At 30.6% G+C, this 21,925-nt stretch overlaps 2 protein-coding genes and 1 pseudogene across 2 annotated transcripts; 2 read left to right on the forward strand and 1 right to left on the reverse strand.

Moving 5' to 3' along the window:
* Positions 1-660: 660 nt before the first annotated feature.
* On the reverse strand, positions 661-1,281 carry LOC101246225 (14 kDa proline-rich protein DC2.15-like). The gene has a single exon (XM_019212720.3). The coding sequence runs from the start codon at positions 1,238-1,240 to the stop codon at positions 869-871; it is 372 nt and encodes a 123-aa protein (XP_019068265.1). The 5' UTR covers positions 1,241-1,281; the 3' UTR covers positions 661-868.
* A 16,230-nt stretch (positions 1,282-17,511) lies between these two features.
* Positions 17,512-18,157, forward strand: LOC138347255 (14 kDa proline-rich protein DC2.15-like). The gene has a single exon (XM_069295080.1). It carries the CDS (start codon positions 17,578-17,580, stop codon positions 17,947-17,949), a length of 372 nt encoding a protein of 123 aa, XP_069151181.1. The 5' UTR covers positions 17,512-17,577; the 3' UTR covers positions 17,950-18,157.
* Positions 18,158-20,013: 1,856 nt separating this feature from the next.
* On the forward strand, positions 20,014-20,594 carry LOC112940623 (uncharacterized; annotated as a pseudogene).
* Positions 20,595-21,925: the final 1,331 nt, after the last annotated feature.

Genomic DNA, 21,925 nt, shown 5'->3' on the forward strand with positions numbered 1-21,925 from the left:
CTTCCACCAAAGCAGCAAGTTTGATATGTTTATTTCTCAGATAAAGTACAAGGCAAGTGATGAGTGAAAAATAAGGACATATGTTGATAGCATCCATATTGGCATACCTCCATTAAAATTGATGGGCTTTAATGGGAAATCAAGAATATCTTTATCATGAAAGTGTTCAAATTCAAGCCTAAAAGTAAGAAGATTTGGCCACATGAAGCCCCAAAAGAGAATCCACCAAATTAAAAAAAGTTCCTTATTCTAAAGTTCCCTAGAAAAATATTTCCTACATTTTTTCTAATCCGTTTCCGATTCTAATTTTTTTACTAGTTTTAATTTTCTAGTTATGTAAATATTCTTAAATTTTGTTGTGTCTTACCAAGTTCTTCAAATTTTATTCAAACTATCTTAAGAATATAAGATGAACAAAACAAGATTCATAAAAGAAAAATCATTAGAAATGCATGGTTGCTATAAATAAGCAAAATAATAATAGGCAATTTATGTTAGCACGTGTTAATTAAATAATAGTAGGGCATTTGAAAATTAAGCAAGTATTACACATGATAAATGATAATTAAGTGATATCTATGCAGATCTCCCCTAGCTATGGCTTCTTCAGAAGTAGAGTTTATAATATTTTAGTACGAATATACGAAGAGCATGGAGAGGTAATAAAGAGTAGTTTTATTTATTAATTTGATAGTGTTATTAATGTAACATAGGAAGATGAGAACTTGCATATGCAAAGTTCACTTATTTAAATTTTTTTTTAAAAAGGTTTGTACGTGCATAATAATTTCATAAGCACGACGATACATTTATTTATTTATTTATTAACCCCTTGGAAATTAATGAGGCAAAGTAGAGGGTACGTAGTTTAACAAGTGAAGCCAGTAGGATATTTCTTTCCACATGTGTTTAGTATGAGGCTCAGAGAGAGTGGTACATTCAAATTAATTCCCAGCACATTTGCTTTTATGGCTGTGCACAAGCAAACCGCGGCCTCTAGGTCCGTCAGTCCCTGGATCAAACTGCAGCATGGCAAAGTTGGTGGAGACCCGACTATTACATTCACCAAATTAAGTATATTAGCACACACACCAAGTTTCAAAGTATCTATTGAGCATGTTTGTTGAGAACCAACGCAATTTCCAGTATCATTGGTTCCACTTACAACAGCAAACAACAGGAGATTCAGTGATAGGAAAAGGGGTACTGAAGACTGACTTGCAATTGTTTTGGAAGCCATATTCAAATCTAGAGAATATTAATCAAGCAGTTTATATTTCTTATGATGATGATGTGCATCTAACCATGGCTATTTATACTAAATTCTACTACTGTTGCACTTGAAACCATTTTTAGATATTATTACTTCAACTTAAATATTAGATTAGTAGCATATATGAACTTAGTCAATTATTGTCTGCTCATCTTGATTAATTGGTAATGCATGAATAGTTACACGTTGAAAATGTTAAGGAAGCATTAAGTAGTACTACTGTAGTAGTATAATTAGTATTAGCCACCACCAAAGGACCGGAAATGGATCTCGAGTTTGAGCTCTGAGTATGGAAAAATTCTTGATACAAGACCCTTCCCTCTTAATAGGATTCTACGTGATGTGAGTTTAAAATAGACAAACTTTAATACGAATAACGAACCTGGTTTAAGAAACAAAAATTAATATTGGACTCCACTCACCTCCAATGTGCCCCTAATTTAATTATATTACCATTAATTTTAATTTATATTACATGTATTCAATTTAAATAAGAATTTGACTAAAATTAGAAAGGAGCTCCATCCAATAGTTTGCATGCATTCATGCTCTATAATATAGTTATTGGAAATTTAATATGCTTTTAGAGTATTAACTATTCCCGTGATCATTGACATTTCTACAAACCAACTACAAGTCTGGGGCGACTCGACGAAATATGTGGCCTAAAGTTAATTCTTAAAAAAAAGCCTAAATATATTTCACTTATTTTATTTTATATTTTTAATTGGATTAGGCATGAGATTTCAAATATATAAAAAACTTTTGATACAATTCTCTAAAATTAAATGTGTGTATAAAATAAAGAGATAAGGGTCTCATATATCTCTCAACTTTGTCATTTAGAGTTGATATACTTATCGTTATAAAAGTGGCTCTTATCTACCCCTACTTATATAAAATGACTTACATATATCATTTTTGTCAAACGGAAATGAAAAAAAATTATTTTTATTTTTATTTTTTTTAAAAAAATATATAATTCCATAAGAGTATATTTAATCCTCCTTAAACATATCTATTTTTTTGAATTTTTTTTGTTTCAGTGACTAATTTAGATTTATTATTTTGATGATTAAATTTATATATGTTTTACTAATATTCTTGTAAAACTTATTATAGATGACCAAATTTTTTTCTTCAATACAAAAATTAAATTACAATATAGACCAAAAAATAGTTTTAAATTATAATATAGCCAAAAAAAATAGTTTTACGTTTTTTTTCTTTATCACACAGGAATGAAAGAAAAAATAAAATAAGAATAAAAAACTTAAATAATTATAATAAAAGAAGTCAAAAAATAATTTATGTATGAAAAAGATTAAAATATACCTTGAACTATGCTAGAAGAATCATATATACCCCTAAATAATTTTTAAGAAAATTAAAAGTCAAAATATATAAATTTTAAACTAATTTTTTTACTTTCTTTAAATGAAGGGTATACGTGATATCGTTTTGTAATGGCAGGGGTATATGTGAGCCGTTTGTATAACGGTAGTGGTATATATGACCCACATATATAAAGAGGGATATATCAATTCCAAATGGCAAAGTTGAGGGGTATAAATTTTTTTTTGATAATCCGTTGAGATCATCCGCACAAACACATGGAAATCATCTTTATCGTTATATGGACCTTGCGAGTCTCCCATGGACCACGAACTCTCTCAATGCATTTATGAGAAGTATAGTGTATATAGGGTTGAGAAAGTACTTAATTTATATCTGAGACATATCATTTCATGGTGTTGCATTGCATTGGATCTCATGATTATTGTCAAAGCCAGAGCCTACACCCTAGACGTGGCCGACACTCGACAACCATTGTTGGCACTAAGCGAACCCTTGGGCTGACTCAGCTCTCAACAAAATATTTACTCAAAAATAAATTAACCTCAATTGTAACTCAACTCATAACAACATCACTACTTAAAAATAGTTTAACTCAATAAAGTCTTAAATACTCAATAACATAACTATAAACTCAACTCTTTACACATCACAAAGAAAATGGAAAAGACTCCTAAACTACTATTGTCTATCTATGAAGCCTCTAATAAATATGATGAAAGTCGGTACAAGACCCACAACATTCTAAAAAAACTGAAAGATATAAATGGAATCCTTCAGAAGGTGGAGGCTCCCCAAAGCTAACTCAAACTGCAAGTGGTATCAATGAAGCACCTGTTGATGACCCTGGTTATCTTTATCTGCATCATGAAAGATGTAGGCCAAATAACATCAGTAATGAAATGTACAAGCATGCAAGGGGAACTCTGAAGAACATATATAAGCTTGAACTGATAAAAAGGAAGAATATACTCACCTCATCTCAACTCAAGGATACTCAACTCAGTTCAATATAAAAACAACAATAAAAATACATTATAAATAAAGCTTTTTAAGAGGCGTATAATAACTCACTTGCATCTAAAAATACAATAATAAACTCTTTTACTTTTATTTGAGAGATTTTCTGACCGATAACCATCACTACGAGTTATGTGATGATACAACATCTCACCCACGCTGTCAGAACTATCATATACCTTGCCTAAGTATAAGACATCCTCAACTAAGTGGATCTAATACGCTATGCTTAAAAGTAAATAAGGAATCATCTAAAAACTATGAGCTTTTCTACCTGCGTTGACATACATGGTTTATAAGGACTTTGAGTTGTTTGAAGTCGTCCCTATACCGGTGCTCAATATTCTTCCCAATAATATAACTTATGCTCATATGTTTAAGAAACATTTTCTCATCCTCAATCCTTGAGATTATTACTCAAAAGATTTTCTTAAAAGAGATTATACTAAAAAACTTATCTTGAACTCATTTGAAAATCGATGTTTCCTCTCATTTTAAACGTAAAAGAATTTACTCTTGAGAATGCTTGGTTCCCATATATTCATTTTAAAAAAATATGAAACTCAACTACCATCATCCTCTCAAGTACTCAAATATTAAAATAATTCTATAAAAAAAGTTTGCAAAAGAATTCTCAAAATGACTCAAAAAATTCCCTCAAAATTTACTCTTTAACTCTATCTTGAGTTTGAAATGTAAATTCGAGAAGTATGATCCGGATATATAGGATCACACAGTGATTATTGAAGACTTAGGTAGTTGGAAATAAGCAACGAGTGAAGACTCAAATTAGAGAACACTAGTGCGATGTGGAGATGAAATTAGATTTTCACTACAACAAATATGATAGATAGCTATGAAATTATTAGCTACAACATCAAATTCGTCACTAATTATTCGATTTTAGTGATAAAATTTACTTTTCGTGCTTAAATATATGAGACACATACTTTTAGTGACGAAACATAAGAATTCGTCGCTAATTTTTGTTCACAAAAGTTTCCCACCAAAAAAAAATTTGGCGCCATTTGTTAATTAGTGTTAGTCACGAAGTTATCATTTGACACATTATTTCGTCACTAATAATTTATTGAATTTCGGACAAAAAAAAATTCATCTAAAAAATATGTTGTTAAAATAACCACAAATTAGAGTTTGTAGTTAAATATTATAAATTTTAGCTATGAAAACGTATATTTTATTATGATTTTTATTTCGTCACTAATAATATAAATAATTGGTGACAAATATTTCATTGTCTCTAATCAATATATGATTTAGTGACAACAAAAAAATTGTCACAAAATATGTAAGGTGTTTAATAGCGACGACTTAAAATTTTTAGTGAATAATTAAACTATTTGCTACGAAAAAATGCATAGCTAAATACAATTTTTTTTTGCTACAATTGTTCATAATTACAAATGACAAATTACAAAAATAATAATACAAGTGCTTCATAAGAAGTAGACATAGTCCATTCGTTAACTGACAAGTGAAAATATAAAAACCAATGAATTTGGTCGATTTTGTAAAACGATCAAATACATCTGTTTTCTTAAATTACACAATTATATAATGCATCATTTGAATATACAATCCGGGTTAAAAATATTGTGAGTAAGCATGGTTCTACCAATAGATCACTAATATTTGTTAGTTTAACACTTTTGTTTTTTATTTAACACACTTTTATTGATAAGCACGATAAAAAAATAATTTGTAGTCTTTATGCGAATCTTTGTGCATGTCTATTAATTTATTATTGGTAAACTACATAGATTAAGTAGATCTATATGTTTTTGTCTATAAATATGTACATATTAAATATTAGTTCCACTCACGTATGTAGAGTAACTATACCGAGATAACATCGACTTATAAACTTTGACTTTGCAAAGGTGCAATATATTTCATGAATTTCTATTAATTTTTTCCATCAGTGTGAAAATTGAAATAAACTAAAAAATGAAAGCACATATAAAAGAAATGAAATAACGAGGATTTCAGATATATTATGATGAATTACTATAGTTATGGGTATTGATGTTCAACTTGAACTGATTATTCATTTTTTTTAATAAAATCAAAAGTAGATTTTAAATAAATATATTATTGTACTGAATAATTATTAAAATTTACAAAAATAAATAAATAAAATGAGAAAATTGAACAGAATATATTTAAAGATATTTAAAAAATACACAGTTTAATTAAAATATAATCTACATTTGAATGAATTGTGGGTGGTAAATTTCATGCATTTGTATATGAGCATAAATAATCATATAATATATTATTTCTACAAAAGTTAAATTTGAAAAAAGTGAATGAAGTATAAAATAAAATAAAAATGAACAAGAGGGAGTTGGTCTGATGGTAAGCACTCTTCATTTCCAACCTTAAGGTTCTGAGTTTGATTCCCCGAGGCAGCATCATGTGTGAGCTCCTGGCCAATGTTGAAAAAATTTGAGATGGGAGAGGGGGGTGGGGGGGTGGGGGAGAGAGGAAGATATATATGTATATACATTTAAAAACAAAATAATTTTTTGTATATAAAATATATATCATTAGTGACGAAATTAATTTTTTTTCAGCTACAAAATATATATAACTTTTGATACAATTGATTACGTCACTGATTGAAGTAAAATAATTGGCGACGATATAATTTTATCGGTAGTAATAACCTTTTTAGTGACAAAGCATACTATTAACTACAAAAAATACACTTTTTACAACAAGTAAATTTGTTACAAATGATTAAGCATTTAGTGACAATTTCTTTTTTTGTAGTTAATATAATACTTTTAGCGACGAAACACTAAATTGTCTTTGTTACTTTTAGTGACACACATTTAAAGACGACTGAGTGACAAATTATTTTTCGTCACACAATATTTTTAATGACGAAATTATTTGTCCCTGATAATCGAATTTGTTGTAGTGTTTGATCGCAAAATATTTTTGAAGCAGATGACTTCGTATCCTCTCTGCAACTCGGAAAGGGGTGATTATTTGGGGGACTGAAATTCTAAGAGCCTCCGCGATGCGGACCTAAGCACTATTATTTGCCTGATCTTTTCCTCTCCTTCCAAACTCAATTCAACTTATACCTAAAGTCAAAATTCTCGAATTTTCATTACTCAAAATAGTTGTAGCGATACCCAAACAAAGAACTATCAATTAACTGAACTCACTTGCAAACTCTTGACTCAAGAACTCAAATCAGCACTGAATTGCCAATTAAATTCAAGAACTTCTCAAAAACTCAATAATTTGACATCAAGAATGAATTCCTGGGTAAAAAGATTACATGATTTGCGTGAGAGAGAACACATCCAACACGTGACATACAATGCATTCTTCAAAAAAAAAAAAATCCCAAAAAACGATGATGTTAGTCGCTTTATTGCAATGCTTCAGTTGATTTTTGAAAATTGTCAACTAAAAAAGCGACCCATTGGAACGCACAACTTTTTCGTCGATTTTGACCTAAAAAGCAAAGCAGTTCATCTCTTTTTTTGTCCTTTTTGTTATTTTTAGTAGCATATAAATCATGTGAAAATTAAATTTGCTCACGAAATTTAAAATATTTCTAAATAAATATCATGTTTGATTAAAAAATATTTTTTTTATATTTTGTACACACATTGTAACGATATGTTTCTTTGTTATGGAAAAGCCAACGGGAAAAAAAATTTGAGCTAGAAAACCTTTTTTTTTTGTAGTATTTGGAAATTCTAGGCTAGGCCAGACTTGGACGAAATCTGAGTCTGGGGAAGTCTAGAGAGATCTGGTAGTGAATCTGGAATCTGATTAAGAATTTGATCACATGAGCGGATAATCAAGACGTTAAGGAGCTTGTACGACTTTACGAAATCGAATTCGGGGGAGTATAACTTTTGAAACTGAGCTTAGTATGAAAGGGTAGTTTCTGAACGTCTAGGGTTGAAGATGTATTGTGAAATGAGAGCTTGAAATTTAAATTCCGAGTTTTTGTCTTAGTGCAAGCCGTCAGGGCGGGATTGTTCCCGTAATGGAAAGGTCGATGTGGTGGATTGGATCCCGCAATGGCGGGCCAATCGCGACTTAAGTCAGGAAAAAAATCCAAAATCACTTTTTCCTGTAAAACTTCATTCTTAAGAGATGGGAGACAATCCAGGTTGATTTCTTGACAGTTTTCCACGATTTTTAGTGCTAAAGGTAAGGATTTTACTCCTCTAATCTGTATTTCGATTCCTAGAACTTTGAATCTTGGATAATTATCATTGGAGAGGATTTTGGCCTGAAGTTAATGGTGGGAATAAGTCCTAGATGAATATTAGGATTATGGGTTTGGTCTTGGGTTATTAAGATTATTATCCAGGTAAATTAGACCTTGTTTATTGATCATTGGTTAAAATACTTGTTTATAGACCAAGTATGACACCCCAAAAAAAAATTTAAGTTAAGACTTGTATAATTCTTCGCAAAGTAAGTTTTTACCAAGAAATTTTATATTTTTCTTAAGAGTTAAGGTTATTAGATATATCACCTTGAATTCCAAAAAAAATTAAAGATATTCATTCAAGTCATTCCTTAGTTCTTTTAAGTTTTGGGTCAACTTCAAATGATCATACCTTTTAGCACAGGATGAGTTAGGAGACCCATAAGATTTCAAATGAAAGGTCTTAGAATCCTTTTTTCAACATCACCGAGTTTGCTAATTTTTAAGCTCGTATGAGTAAGATATGCTCGTTTGAAGTCGGATTGTCCAAATAAAGAAAGTTACCCAAAAATATGAGAGGTATTTTGGTGTTTTCTTACCCAATCGAATTCAAATGTTTTTAGTAAGGTTTTAGGAGTCTAAACTGGTTAAAATCAATTTCATTCATTCTTAAATTTAGAATTTTAGAGAGAAGATTCAACAGGAGAAAAAGTTCATAGTTTCAAACGTTCATTCAAGAAATTCAAGATTTCACCAAAAACCTAATTCTTTGACGTACGTAAGCTTCCGTAGTGTAGGTATCATTCATCCACACACCAATCATAAGTTTCTTTTGTGAATCTATCCATAGATATTGAGCAATTTAATTTCTTGATGAGTTCTTGATAAGTGTTCTTGAAGTTTCCTTATTAATTAAGTTTTGTTGTAAGTTTCTACTTGGGTCAATTTCAAATGACCATCTCTAAGAATATAAAGAGTTACGTGGGTCATAACCTATCAAATTAAGCGTATTTGAATCTACTTTTCAACGCCATCAATTTTGCGTAAATCTAATTTTTGAGTAAAAATTTATGACTATTTTAGTAATTTGATACAGTGTTGTCACGAATTAGCCGACGTGAAAATATTAAAAAGCATTGTTTTTTTCTTTTTACCCCCAAAAAACCCTAAAAAAATTTCTTGACTAATAAAAGGCTAAAAAATATAAGATTTTCATCTTTTAATCCATCATTCTCTTCTCTCTCAAACCCTAGGGCAAAACCCTAAGGAAAGATTCTTTCAATCTTTTTCAAGATTCTTCTTTAAGGTAAGCCTTTCTCCAAGAATTCATTCTTTTCAACTCAAATTCCTCCATACAATTGTGAATCACTAATGAAAATCATAATTCTTGGACATATATATTTCAAGAAACTAATTCAAGAATCTCAAAGAAGATTTTCTTGATTGTTTACTTTCAATCTGGGATTTTAAGGCTTCTAATAAAGTTCTTCTTTAATGTTACTAGTTCTTCCTCACACCCTACATCTTCTTTCAAATCAATAAAAGAGAAATCTAGGATTCTTCTAAGATTTGAGCATTCATGAGATAAGTTGATTTTAGTTCTTGAGTTCATAATTATTTTAAAGATTTTATTCCTAATTATTGACTTTCCATGTTTTAATTGAGATTCTTTAGTTAAATCATTCATGTCTATAATTCAGTATGAACCCTATTTTGAGTTGTAAATTTTAAGAAGTTTTTTCAAAGCGAACACTTTAGTTTTGGACTAAGTTTTGAGGAAGTAAGTATAAGAATGAGAAGAGTCTTATACATGAGTTCCATATTATTATGAAGACTCTTGAGTCGAGTCTTTCATGCCTATAAATTCTGCATGAACTCCATACATTGAGAATCTTTGAGAGGAGTAGTATCTTCTAATTTTAAGTCTTTAGGCATTAAGTTTCTAATTGTTTTGAGATTATATTCCTACTTATGAGACTACTACATGTTACCCATGAAGCCCTTGAGTTGAGTTGTTCATGTCCATAATTTCGCATAAACCCTATGATTCAAGGAGTCTAGATATGAGTAGTATCACTGAGCCTTAAGTTCTAAATATTAAGTTTCTTTATTGCTATTAAGATCCCTAAGTTGAGTCGTCCATGTTAATAATTCTATATGAACCCTATGATTTGAGTTATAAGTTTTAGAAAGCATTTTAAAGTCAACACTTGAGTTCTTAATGTAAGTTTTGAGAAAGTAAAGATAAGTTTTGATAAAAGAGTTTTCTTAAAGATGATTAGTATGACAATCGAATATGTCATCATTGTATGAGTAGTATGGTATCTATATATACCATCAATATTTATGACGTCTGACTTCCCGAGTCATCAATGATCATATTATAATATGATTTTGAATTTTTTTTGAGAAAGAGCATAGTTGAGTTCATTTTCCTTAAAATTATATATGGAAACTAATTATTCCCAAGAGTAAATGTTCTCTAAGATAAGAGAAAACTAAGATTTACAAAAGAGTTTTGAGCAATTTAAGTACCATATTTTTAACAGAAAGTTTTTTAAGTAATTATCACAAACCACAGAAAAAAAATATGTTTCTAAACGTATGAGCTAGTATCTTTTGGGAGTAGTTTTGAGCACCGATATGGGGGAGATTTCAGATTACTCACAAGCCCTACAAACCATGTAGTCAACGTGGGTACAAAGGGTCATACTTTGCAGACGACTCCTTAATGCTTTTTAGTATAGACTAGTGGATCCACTTAGTAGTAGGTCTTATACATGACAAAGTATAGGGTAGTTCTGACAGCGTGGCCGAGATGTTGTATCATCACATAGGTCATAGTAATGGTTGTCACTTGGAGCTTATTTACATATTTTACTTTGTATTTTCATATACAAGTAGATTTATGTTGTATCCTTGCATACAAATTGAGTTACTATTGTATTTTTTCAATACATCGAGTTAATTTCTACTATTTAAAAAGTTTTTCGTTTATAACACCTCTTTTGTTGTTTTATCTTAAATTGAGTATCCACAGTTGAGTATTTTGAGTTGAGTTGAGTATCTTTGAGTTGAGTATAATATCTTTGAGTTTAGTATCTTATTCTTCAGATTAGTTGAGTGAGTTGATAAAAGGTAAGTATGTTTCCTTTTTATAAAATTCAAACATATATTTATGCTTTAGAATTCCCCTTATATGCTCGTACATTCCACGTATAGAGCCATTTATCGTGCATAATTTTGTTATGCAGATACATGTATTCAGGATCATCAACAAGCAATTCGTTGAGGTCATGTCATATTCCAGTCACCTTTGGTGAGACTTCTAATATTTCGAAGGACTTCACCTTTATCTTACATTTAGTAGTTTTGAGAGGTCATGGGTCTTATCTCGATATCCTTCTGTAAAGTAGAGTCTTCATAGATAGATAGAGTTAAGGAGTTTTTGTATTTACTTTTATTTTGAGTATTGTACAGACTTTTAAAAAGGTTGAAGATTTGAGTTTATTGAATTTATTTTAGTTTTAAGCTTTTGTATGCTTGAATTAGTCTTCCACTTCTAGCCAGCTAGGACGAGGGTTTTCTTGGAAATCACCAATGGTTCTCGAGGGTTGGGCACTTTCAAGGTGTAGGCTTAAGTCGTGACACCAAGAACAAGTGAAAGAATCCGAAAAGGAAAGACTCAAGTGTATTAGGAGGATTCAAGCTTGGTTTGAGGTAGATAATGGTTTGATTTCCTGTTTGTGTAATATATGTCGGTTGATTGCTACTTTATATTACAGGCGTGTATGTGAATAGGGAAATGTGAACCAATCTAATGAAATGATTATGTGTGAACAATATATGTCACGAATTTGTTACTTGCTTGTATGATTGAGTATTAGTCATGATAGATGTGATTATAATTGTGGTTGTGCTGATTGGATCGAGTGTCACATTCTGACACATGTATTAGATCGGGTGTCACATTTCGACACATATATTAGATCGAATATCATGTTTCGACACATATATTAGATCGGATGTTAAGTTTTGAAACAATAATAATTTGGGGATGGGTTCCATGAGACTACCATTTGTGATAATTGTGTTATATCTTATTTTCACTGAAATTAGAAAATTGTATGTTACTCCTAAAATGATAACTGAACTATATTTTGTTTAAGTGTGCTTATTGTGTTGTAATTGTTCGTTCACTACTAAAAAAATAATATTTAGCGACGGATATTAGTGACGAACAGTATTTCGTCACTATATAATGACGGATTTGCGATGGAATAAACATTTTGTTGCAAAATTAAACAAGTAATATTTTGATTTATAATATAGCAACATATTTACAACGGAATATATAATCCGTCTCTAAATATTAGCGCAAAAATTTGGCGCCTAATTTTCCCTACAGATTTAGTAACAAAGTAGTGGTGACGAATTTAATTAATATTGGGCGACGGAACTAGTGACCAAAAAAAGGTTGCTAAACTATCAAATATATTTTTTATAAAAAATATATTATATAGTGACGAAAATATTTGTCAATATAATTTTTCTAAATATATATATTTATTTGAAACCAACGGATTTTAGAATTCGTCACTAATTCCGTTGCAAACTCAAATTTCAGATTTCCATTACTCTCATTTAATCTCATCCGTCCATCATAATTATCAAACTCCAAGAGTCAATCTCATCCGCTCATCCGAATTTATCAATTGTCCTGCTTTAAGACCCTTGCTTTCCCATCTTATACAAAAGATCCCAAATCCCTAATTTTCTTCATTCTCTTCCTCTCCTCTACAAGTCCGCTGCCCAGGCCTTGTTTGCCTTCTTCTCCGTTCTTTTTTTCGGCCTTTGCAGCCTGGAGAACGAGTAGTGAACAACAATGGTGAGCTCCGAAAGACTTGCGACGACCACCGAACCTCCTTCGTTGGCAGAAGATCAAGTTGGCGAGCAATTAGGCGACCAGGTGGTCTCCGTCCGGCTACAGCAACAACACAAAGATAGCGCCATCAATTGCCTTCCTCTCCGGTGAAGAAGGACAGCAACTTTAGCTACACGCTGTGAGCAGCGATGGTGAGCACCGGCAGCATCCAAATCCAGCGAGCAACATAGGAACAAAATCTAGGGAGAACACAACAACAATTTCAGTCATAGGAGCTCTATGAGGATTTTAGGTGAAGAAACTCTTTCCTTCAATGCTCTGTAAATAAAGCATTCTTATCATATCTTTTATCGAAACACTAAGAGATTAAATTAATAAAATGACAACAATTCTTATATAATTTGGTTTTGTCTGTTTCTTGAAAGATATATCAAAGCAATTGTTCCAAAACAAGTAATCTATGGCTTTCGTGAGAATGATGTTAGCTTAACTAAAGTTTCTTTAACTCAAGTCAGATGCCACCTCTTGACGTTTGTGAGATATAGTAAGCAATCAAAATATGTGATTTGATTGTTTTTTTCTTCTTCAAGTGGAACTTATAAATAGGGTAGTATAAATCAACAGAAGCAATTCGAGTAGTTCAAAAGGAAATGTACGTTTTTTCTGTACAATATGGTGGTGTTTCTATAAGATCCATCAAAGACCAATGTGTTCTTATATTCATTTTCATTATCCTTGATTCCCTCAACTTTGTGTTAGCCATTTTATATTTGTCTCCTTTATGCCCCCTTTCCCCCTTTTCAGTTCACATTGAAGCTGGTGCATTTAGGTGTATAAAGATAACTTGTTATTCCAAATGTATCATTATGTTGGCGGGCATGAAGTTGTTGTTGTACTTACACGGGTGACTCTATCTCAATTGGAGAATATTGCAGAAAACTTGTAAGTATATATTTCACAAATTATATAAGTACTATCTTTAGGTTGTATGATCTATACACATGTATCTAAACACACATTACACAATATATATTATTGTATTTAAAGGTGATTTATCTTTTGTATAGGCTAAAGGATCGAGATCCAACACCAAGCGAGTTACATTTGCACGTCCATACACATGGTCATGATGAAAAATCTTTTGTTGATGAGCGCTCTCAAATTGTCCATGTAGGTCGAAAAAATAAACATGTAGTTGCTAATTAGAATGAGCTCTCTAATTCTTGTTTAATTTCTTATTTTTTTTCTTAGCTTACTGTTTCGTGTTTCGTGAACCTGTTGTATGCTTGGGATTTATGTGTTTGTGATTTGTTAACTCTAACTGATTTGCCTTCTTAAGCTGGAATTTTTTAGTCACAGTTTGAGTCTTTTTGTTTATTTATTAATCAAGTCTTTGCCATGTGAACCCCTTTCTTAATTCTTTGTAGTATTCGAGTGTTCAATTCTTTGTTTAATTTGCTCACTGTAAACATTGATTGTTAATTTTGACTATATTTTTTTTGTTATTATTTAGGAGTCAAATGTGATGAATTAGTAGAAATCCGATTAATTTATCATGAGTAGTGGTTAAATTTATCTAGAATTAATTTTTATAACTTTTACATGATTTTAAGTCATTGTACATTTGTTGTTTCATTTTCTTGCTCCTTGGATGTTCATTATTTGTTATTGAGGAATGATTTGGATGTAATATTGTTGCTATACTTATTTTGGGTTCTAATTCCTATTTTTTTTGTATCATGTACAATCATGTGGAGTCCAAATTGGACTCGAATATGTTTTCCTTCGCATTTCTAATGAGCCATGAAAGCTCAAGTCCCGAGTGAATCCTTGACTATCACTGGGAAGTCGGAAGAGAATTGCTCTATTGTCTATCTTCAATAAGGAGATTTCCATCATATTAATTTTAGTTTGTACAATTCAAATAAGATGCAAAAAGTAATTACCAAGATAAGTCTGAAGAGGGAGAATTTTCTCAAAAGAAAATTAAGGAAAAAAAGTAATACAAGAAGTTGATAGTCATTTATAATTCGTATTCTCATTTAGTTAATCCAAGAGGGTGATGCTAGTAACCATTAAGCAAAATCGAGAAAAGGCAACATAACAAAATAATCTTACATGCATATGCTTCTGTGTAGTTTACGTTACGATGATACTCGTTGGGACTTATTGTTGCTATGTTACATTGTTTATGAATTTTTTCAAAAGGATTTATGGCATAAAGTGCTTGTTATAGACCATAGCAGTAAATTGGATCAGGTAGCTATTTCTTTTCTTGACATTTATATGAATTACATTTGTTTGGTCTTGAAACATCTGAAATCCATTCAAGATTCTCTGAACTTTGAGGTATCAATTACAGTGTGTTTCTTTATTTGTTTTTTTATTTAGTTTTTTCACAACAAAAAAAGGGTCAAAATTATCCTTATCATATTATAAATGACTCAAAAACATTTTTCTTTTCCCTTATGGGATCACTGATCAAGTTTTAGTTTAGGTCCATATCTACTTTCTAATTTGTCTCCTCATGTGTTTATTGGGGACTAGTGTAAAGTTGTAGGCTTATAGCAAATATTCTTGAATACTGTGTTGTTGTACGTAATTATCATTTCACTCATTTTTAATCTAAGTTTAAATGTAATGTATATGTAATGTATGTTAGCTAAAAAAGTATAGTACATTTAGTTAATCTAAAAGGTTGTGTATGTTACTACACTTTCTTTTAAATATTATTTTGTTACTAATTTTTAGTGCTTTCTCTTTATCTTTATTTACAGGAAAAATATGAAGAAATATTATGGGGGAAGGTCTCAATTTGATATTGATCAATCTGAAGCATACTACAAAAGTTGATGAACAAAGGTTCTCTTAAGAATAGTTGATAGATTATTTTTGATGTTTTGCTCCAAAATATGTGATTTAGATTTTGCTATGTACAGATTTTGAACCGTCTAAGTATTATTTTTTATGAATATTTGTTATTTTAGAGGTACTTTTAGTAAATGTTATTTAATTTATTTCAGCAATGTATATTTAAAATAAATAAATGAAATTATTTTACAAGAAACTTTTTAACAACAAATTTAATAATGATTTGGTCATTGCTATAAAAAAAATATTGGCGACGAATCAGCAACGAAATATTTTAGTGGCAAATATGTTGGCTCAAATAACAGAATATTTTGTGATGGATTAGTGACGTAAACTTCGTCAAAAATTTATTTGAAATGACGAAATTACTTATGAAATAGCAACGAACTATATAAGCATAACGATGGACCAGTCTGTCACTAACAAGTGGCGACGAATATCATTCGTCTCTAATATGTCGCTAATCTTGCGATGGTCTCATTTTTTTGTCGCTAAGAGATTACTAACGAGCGAAATAGCAACAACCAGCAATTTTTCGCAAATCCGATTTAGTGACGAAATACCATAGATTAGCGACGGATTTCACCCGTCGCTAAATGTTTTTTTTTTTGTAGTGATTGTATATTGTGCTTATGGGAGTAGTCGCGTGATCCTATCAGTACATTCTGGTTATGTACTGATAACTGATACTGCACTTGGTCTTTCTTGTTGAGTACAGGGCATTTTCAGCCTGATAGACCTCAGTTAGGAGACTATTGTTCGATGACCGGATGCAAGGGTAAGCCAGTTCTTTCATACTATCATGGATATTTTTTGTTTGAATCCACTCTTTTCGGACTCAGACTATTTAGTAAGGGTTTGCTTATGTTAGTTGGGTTGCATCCCTTTTCCTTAGATTTGATGGTTTACAAAGTTTTGGTACAATGAATTTTAGGTTCTAGGAGTTGTTTTCTGCAATGGTTTTGGTAGTTGTTTTTGTTAAACTTTCAGAGTTTATGGAAACTCCATATTTCGTTCGACATTTAGACTTGCTTCAGTGTGTTTAAATGTTCTAGATTTTGTTAGGTCGTAGAAATGGCTCTCCCACCAGAGGGTTAGTGTGGGTGTCAATCACGACGGTCTGAATCGTGCCACACATTTAATTTTAGAGAATTGTGTCAAAAGTTTTTTATATATTTGAAACTTCATGTCTAATCAAATTAAAAAATATAAAATAAAATAAGTGAAATATATTTAGGCTTTTTTTTTAAAGAATTAACTTTAGGCCACATATTTTGTTGAGTCGCCCCAGACTTGTAGTTGGTTTGTAGAAATGTCAATGATCACGGGAATAGTTAATACTCTAAAAGCATATTAAATTTCCAATAACTATATTATAGAGCATGAATGCATGCAAACTATTGGATGGAGCTCCTTTCTAATTTTAGTCAAATTCTTATTTAAATTGAATACATGTAATATAAATTAAAATTAATGGTAATATAATTAAATTAGGGGCACATTGGAGGTGAGTGGAGTCCAATATTAATTTTTGTTTCTTAAACCAGGTTCGTTATTCGTATTAAAGTTTGTCTATTTTAAACTCATATCACGTAGAATCCTATTAAGAGGGAAGGGTCTTGTATCAAGAATTTTTCCATACTCAGAGCTCAAACTCGAGATCCATTTCCGGTCCTTTGGTGGTGGCTAATACTAATTATACTACTACAGTAGTACTACTTAATGCTTCCTTAACATTTTCAACGTGTAACTATTCATGCATTACCAATTAATCAAGATGAGCAGACAATAATTGACTAAGTTCATATATGCTACTAATCTAATATTTAAGTTGAAGTAATAATATCTAAAAATAGTTTCAAGTGCAACAGTAGTAGAATTTAGTATAAATAGCCATGGTTAGATGCACATCATCATCATAAGAAATATAAACTGCTTGATTAATATTCTCTAGATTTGAATATGGCTTCCAAAACAATTGCAAGTCAGTCTTCAGTAACCCTTTTCCTATCACTGAATCTCCTGTTGTTTGCTGTTGTAAGTGGAACCAATGATACTGGAAATTGCGTTGGTTCTCAACAAACATGCTCAATAGATACTTTGAAACTTGGTGTGTGTGCTAATATACTTAATTTGGTGAATGTAATAGTCGGGTCTCCACCAACTTTGCCATGCTGCAGTTTGATCCAGGGACTGACGGACCTAGAGGCCGCGGTTTGCTTGTGCACAGCCATAAAAGCAAATGTGCTGGGAATTAATTTGAATGTACCACTCTCTCTGAGCCTCATACTAAACACATGTGGAAAGAAATATCCTACTGGCTTCACTTGTTAAACTACGTATCCTCCACTCTGCCTCATTAATTTCCAAGGGGTTAATAAATAAATAAATAAATGTATCGTCGTGCTTATGAAATTATTATGCACGTACGAACCTTTTTAAAAAAAAATTTAAATAAGTGAACTTTGCATATGCAAGTTCTCATCTTCCTATGTTACATTAATAATACTATCAAATTAATAAATAAAACTACTCTTTATCACCTCTCCATGCTCTTCGTATATTCGTACTATAATATTATAAACTCTACTTTTTGAAGAAGCCATAGCTAGGGGAAATCTGCATAGATATCACTTAATAATCATTTATCATGTGTAATACTTGCTTACAAATGCCCTACTATTATTTAATTGACACGTGCTAACATAAATTGCCTATTATTATTTAGCTTATTTATAGCAACCATGTATTTCTAATGATTTTTCTTTTATGAATCTTATACATAAGTTAATTTAATTAATTATCTACATACCTTATATTAAAGCAGCATCTTCAAAAGTATGTTAGTCGACTTGTATAATAGCATCTCGCACCTTACAAATTTTGCTTATAGGAATTTTTTTTTGCATAAAACATGTAGTATACATAGCATGCCTATAGGGAAAATTTACAATGCATTTTCTGTCTGTTTAGTAATCATGCCTATATGGCCATTTAATTAAATTGAATTCGTTTTCATATGATCGACAATATACATTAAGACAGTCCCAATAATCTTTTGGTTTATCCCATTATGTGTTTATGCATTTTAAAAGTAATTTATTAATCACGCCTACAAGAATTAATATCATTTAAGCTCTCCTTAGATATCTTGTTTTTAGATTTTAATGGCTAACATGTCTTTAGTATTGTATAGCAACAGACTTAAGTCATACGTGTTTCCTTAAAGTTATTTGCATATTTTATTTAAATAACTCAATTATAGGTTATGCCTATTGAACATCTCAATTGTTCAAAAGTCATTCCTATTGGACACAAAATAGTGACATCACAAAAAAACGTGTGGTTCGCTACTATCAAAATATTTTTTTTTTAACTTATACCACTAAACTAAATTTTTTTAAAAAATAATAATTAACAAAAATAAAAGAAGAAGGAAGAGTCATCGTCTTCCCCACCCCAATATTTCCTTCCCTGCAACTTTTTTCAATTTCTCATCCTCCATTTTCATCCTCTGTTTTACATACATGCTCAACCCTCCCCATTCTCTGCACCCCATTTCGGTGAATCTATATTTATTTCAATGAGAAAAATATGAATTAATTTTTCAGCTAAAAGTTTGTTATTATATTTTGCAATTTTGATAAATAATTACTAATGGTAAGAAGATGAAGACGATGAGTAACAGATTTGATGCTATCAATATGAAGAAAACTAATATTCCCTCCGTTTCAAAAAGGATGATTTAGTTTGACTTGGAGTTTAAAAAAAGAAAGAAAACTTTTTAATCTTGTGGTTCTAAATTAAAGTTATGTCAAATATACCAAAATGTCCTTTAATCTTGTGGTCTTAAACATGTCACGTGGAAAGTTAAAGTTAAAGTGTTGCATAAAAGGAAAGGAGTCATTCTTTAGAAACAAACTAAAAAATAAATAGACATTTTTTTTTGAAACGGAGAGAGTAAGTTCAAGTATTAGCTAATTTCTAACTTTCATTATTTCACTAGCACTTGAACTATTCAATAGAGAATCCAAATTGCATCTTTACATAGAAATCATAACGGATAAAACTGAATGAAGGAGAAGAAAGAGGTAGGGAGATGATTTGCTTGAGTTAATACTATGGTCACTAAATTATGTGTTCAAGTTTCAATTTTACTTCAAAAGTCACTTAACTATGCACATTTCTCTCATAAAGTCACTCAACTTTTAGTTTTAATTCAAAAGTCACTCAACTATTCACTCTTCTCTCAAAAAGTCACTCAATTTATTTAATTATTTTTAATTAAAATTTATTTATAACAAATCAAAATTTTAAAAAATAAACAATACCATTTAAACAATGCAATGACCCGTTCTACTTGACCCGACCCACTAAAATATAATATTGACCCATTTTATGACTATTTCTCCTCGGCGTTTTTTTTTCTTTCTAAAAGAGGAAGAAGAAAAATTATTTGAACAACATTTATTTCAAGGAATGGGTACTCTGTTCAGAGAAGGAACAAGATTCATGACTGATTTAAATGTAATTCATGTAATTGAATCTATATGTTCAGGAACTGAAATCATTCACAAAAACTCATTAACAGGTCCAAAATTAGCTCAAAATTCGATATTTTGTTCATTCTTTTTTAAAACACCATTGTTGAAGAAAACACCTCGACTTTTAAACTCATCAATTTCTATGAATACAATTATACCACTTTCGACTCAACCCATAATCAAGTGAATACAAGTGAAGAACCCATCTGGGGTCGCAAAAAACAGAGCAATTTCATTGACCAAGACAACAACAGTACTAAGTCAATTCAATTGAGTTATCAGGTTTACGCTGATGAACTTGATCCAAAAAGTTCATTATCCGAGTTTATGGATCATGTTCCAATGAATTTAAGAAGATGGGCTTGTTATCCAATGTTATTTGGTTGAATCAAAAGAAATTTCAAGCATATAATATTGGAGAAATTCCAATGTTAATGAATTTAATAAAAGAGGAAGAAGAAAAATCAATAGAGAACTAACATAAAACGGAGGAGAAAGAGTCATAAAATGGGTCGATATTATATATTTAGTGGGTCGGGTCAAGTGAAGCGGGTCATTAAATGGTTAAATGCTATTTTTTATTTTTCAATATTTTAATTTGTTATAAATAATTAATATCAACAAATTTTAATTAAAAAAAGGGAAAGGATCTGATATATCCCTCGTTATGAAAGTTGTTCATATATGTTTATACATTTTAAAAGTAATTTATTAATCGTGCCTACAAGAATTAATATCATTTTATAAGTTCTGCTTAGATATCTTGTTTTTAGATTTTAATGGAAGCATGTCTTTAGTATCATATAGTACCAGACTTAAATCGTATATGCGGCTCCTTAAAGTTATCCGCATATTTCATTTGAATACCTCAATTGTAGGTTATGCCTTTGAACACTTCAATTATTTAAAAATCATTCCTATTGGACATAAAATACTGACATAACATAAAAATTATGGTTTACTCTCTTTAAGTGCGTAAAACTATCAAAATATTTTTTTTCTTTTTTTTCTAACATATACAACTAAAATAATTTTTTTTTTAAAAATAATTAACAAAAATAAAAAAATAGAAGGATGATTCATCGTCTTCCCCACCCCAATATTCCCTTCCCTGCAACTAGTTTCAATTTCTCATCCACCATTTCCATTCGTCTTTTTACGCACATGCTCAACACACCTCATTCCCTGCACCCATTTCGGCGAATCTATATTTATTTCGATGAGAAAAATATGAACTAATTTTTGGGATAATAGTTTGTTATTATATTTTGCAACTTTGATAAATAATTACTAACAGAAAGAAGATGAACAATGAGTAACAAATTTGATGCTATCAATATGAAGAAAAACAATTGGTTCTAGTATGAAGAAACCTTACCCCAGAACACGAACCAGGTTCGTGTAAGTTGCTTTTAAGTAAAGACAGAATAGAAACACAAACACTTATTGAATTAAAAACCTTCCTCACTCAAGGAAGGAAAAACCTCGTTTTATTAATTCAACTATAAGATTTTGTGATTACAACTCAATAATCAAAAGTCTTATCTCTACTACTCCCTCGATTGACTCCAATCGATCTCTCCAAAAGGCCAAACCCACCTTTTGTTACAACTCTTACTAACACTCAACCCTACAAAGAGCCAAACCCACCCTTTGTACAATAAACTGTAAATTACAATTAAGAACAAAAACAAGACAAATAGTTCTTCGCGATAAAACCTTCTAACTCAAGAACGTTTTGTACGTGGCAGTCCTATCAATCTTGA

This window comes from Solanum lycopersicum, chromosome 3 (genome assembly GCF_036512215.1).
Source record: "Solanum lycopersicum chromosome 3, SLM_r2.1".
NCBI lineage: Eukaryota > Viridiplantae > Streptophyta > Magnoliopsida > Solanales > Solanaceae > Solanum > Solanum lycopersicum.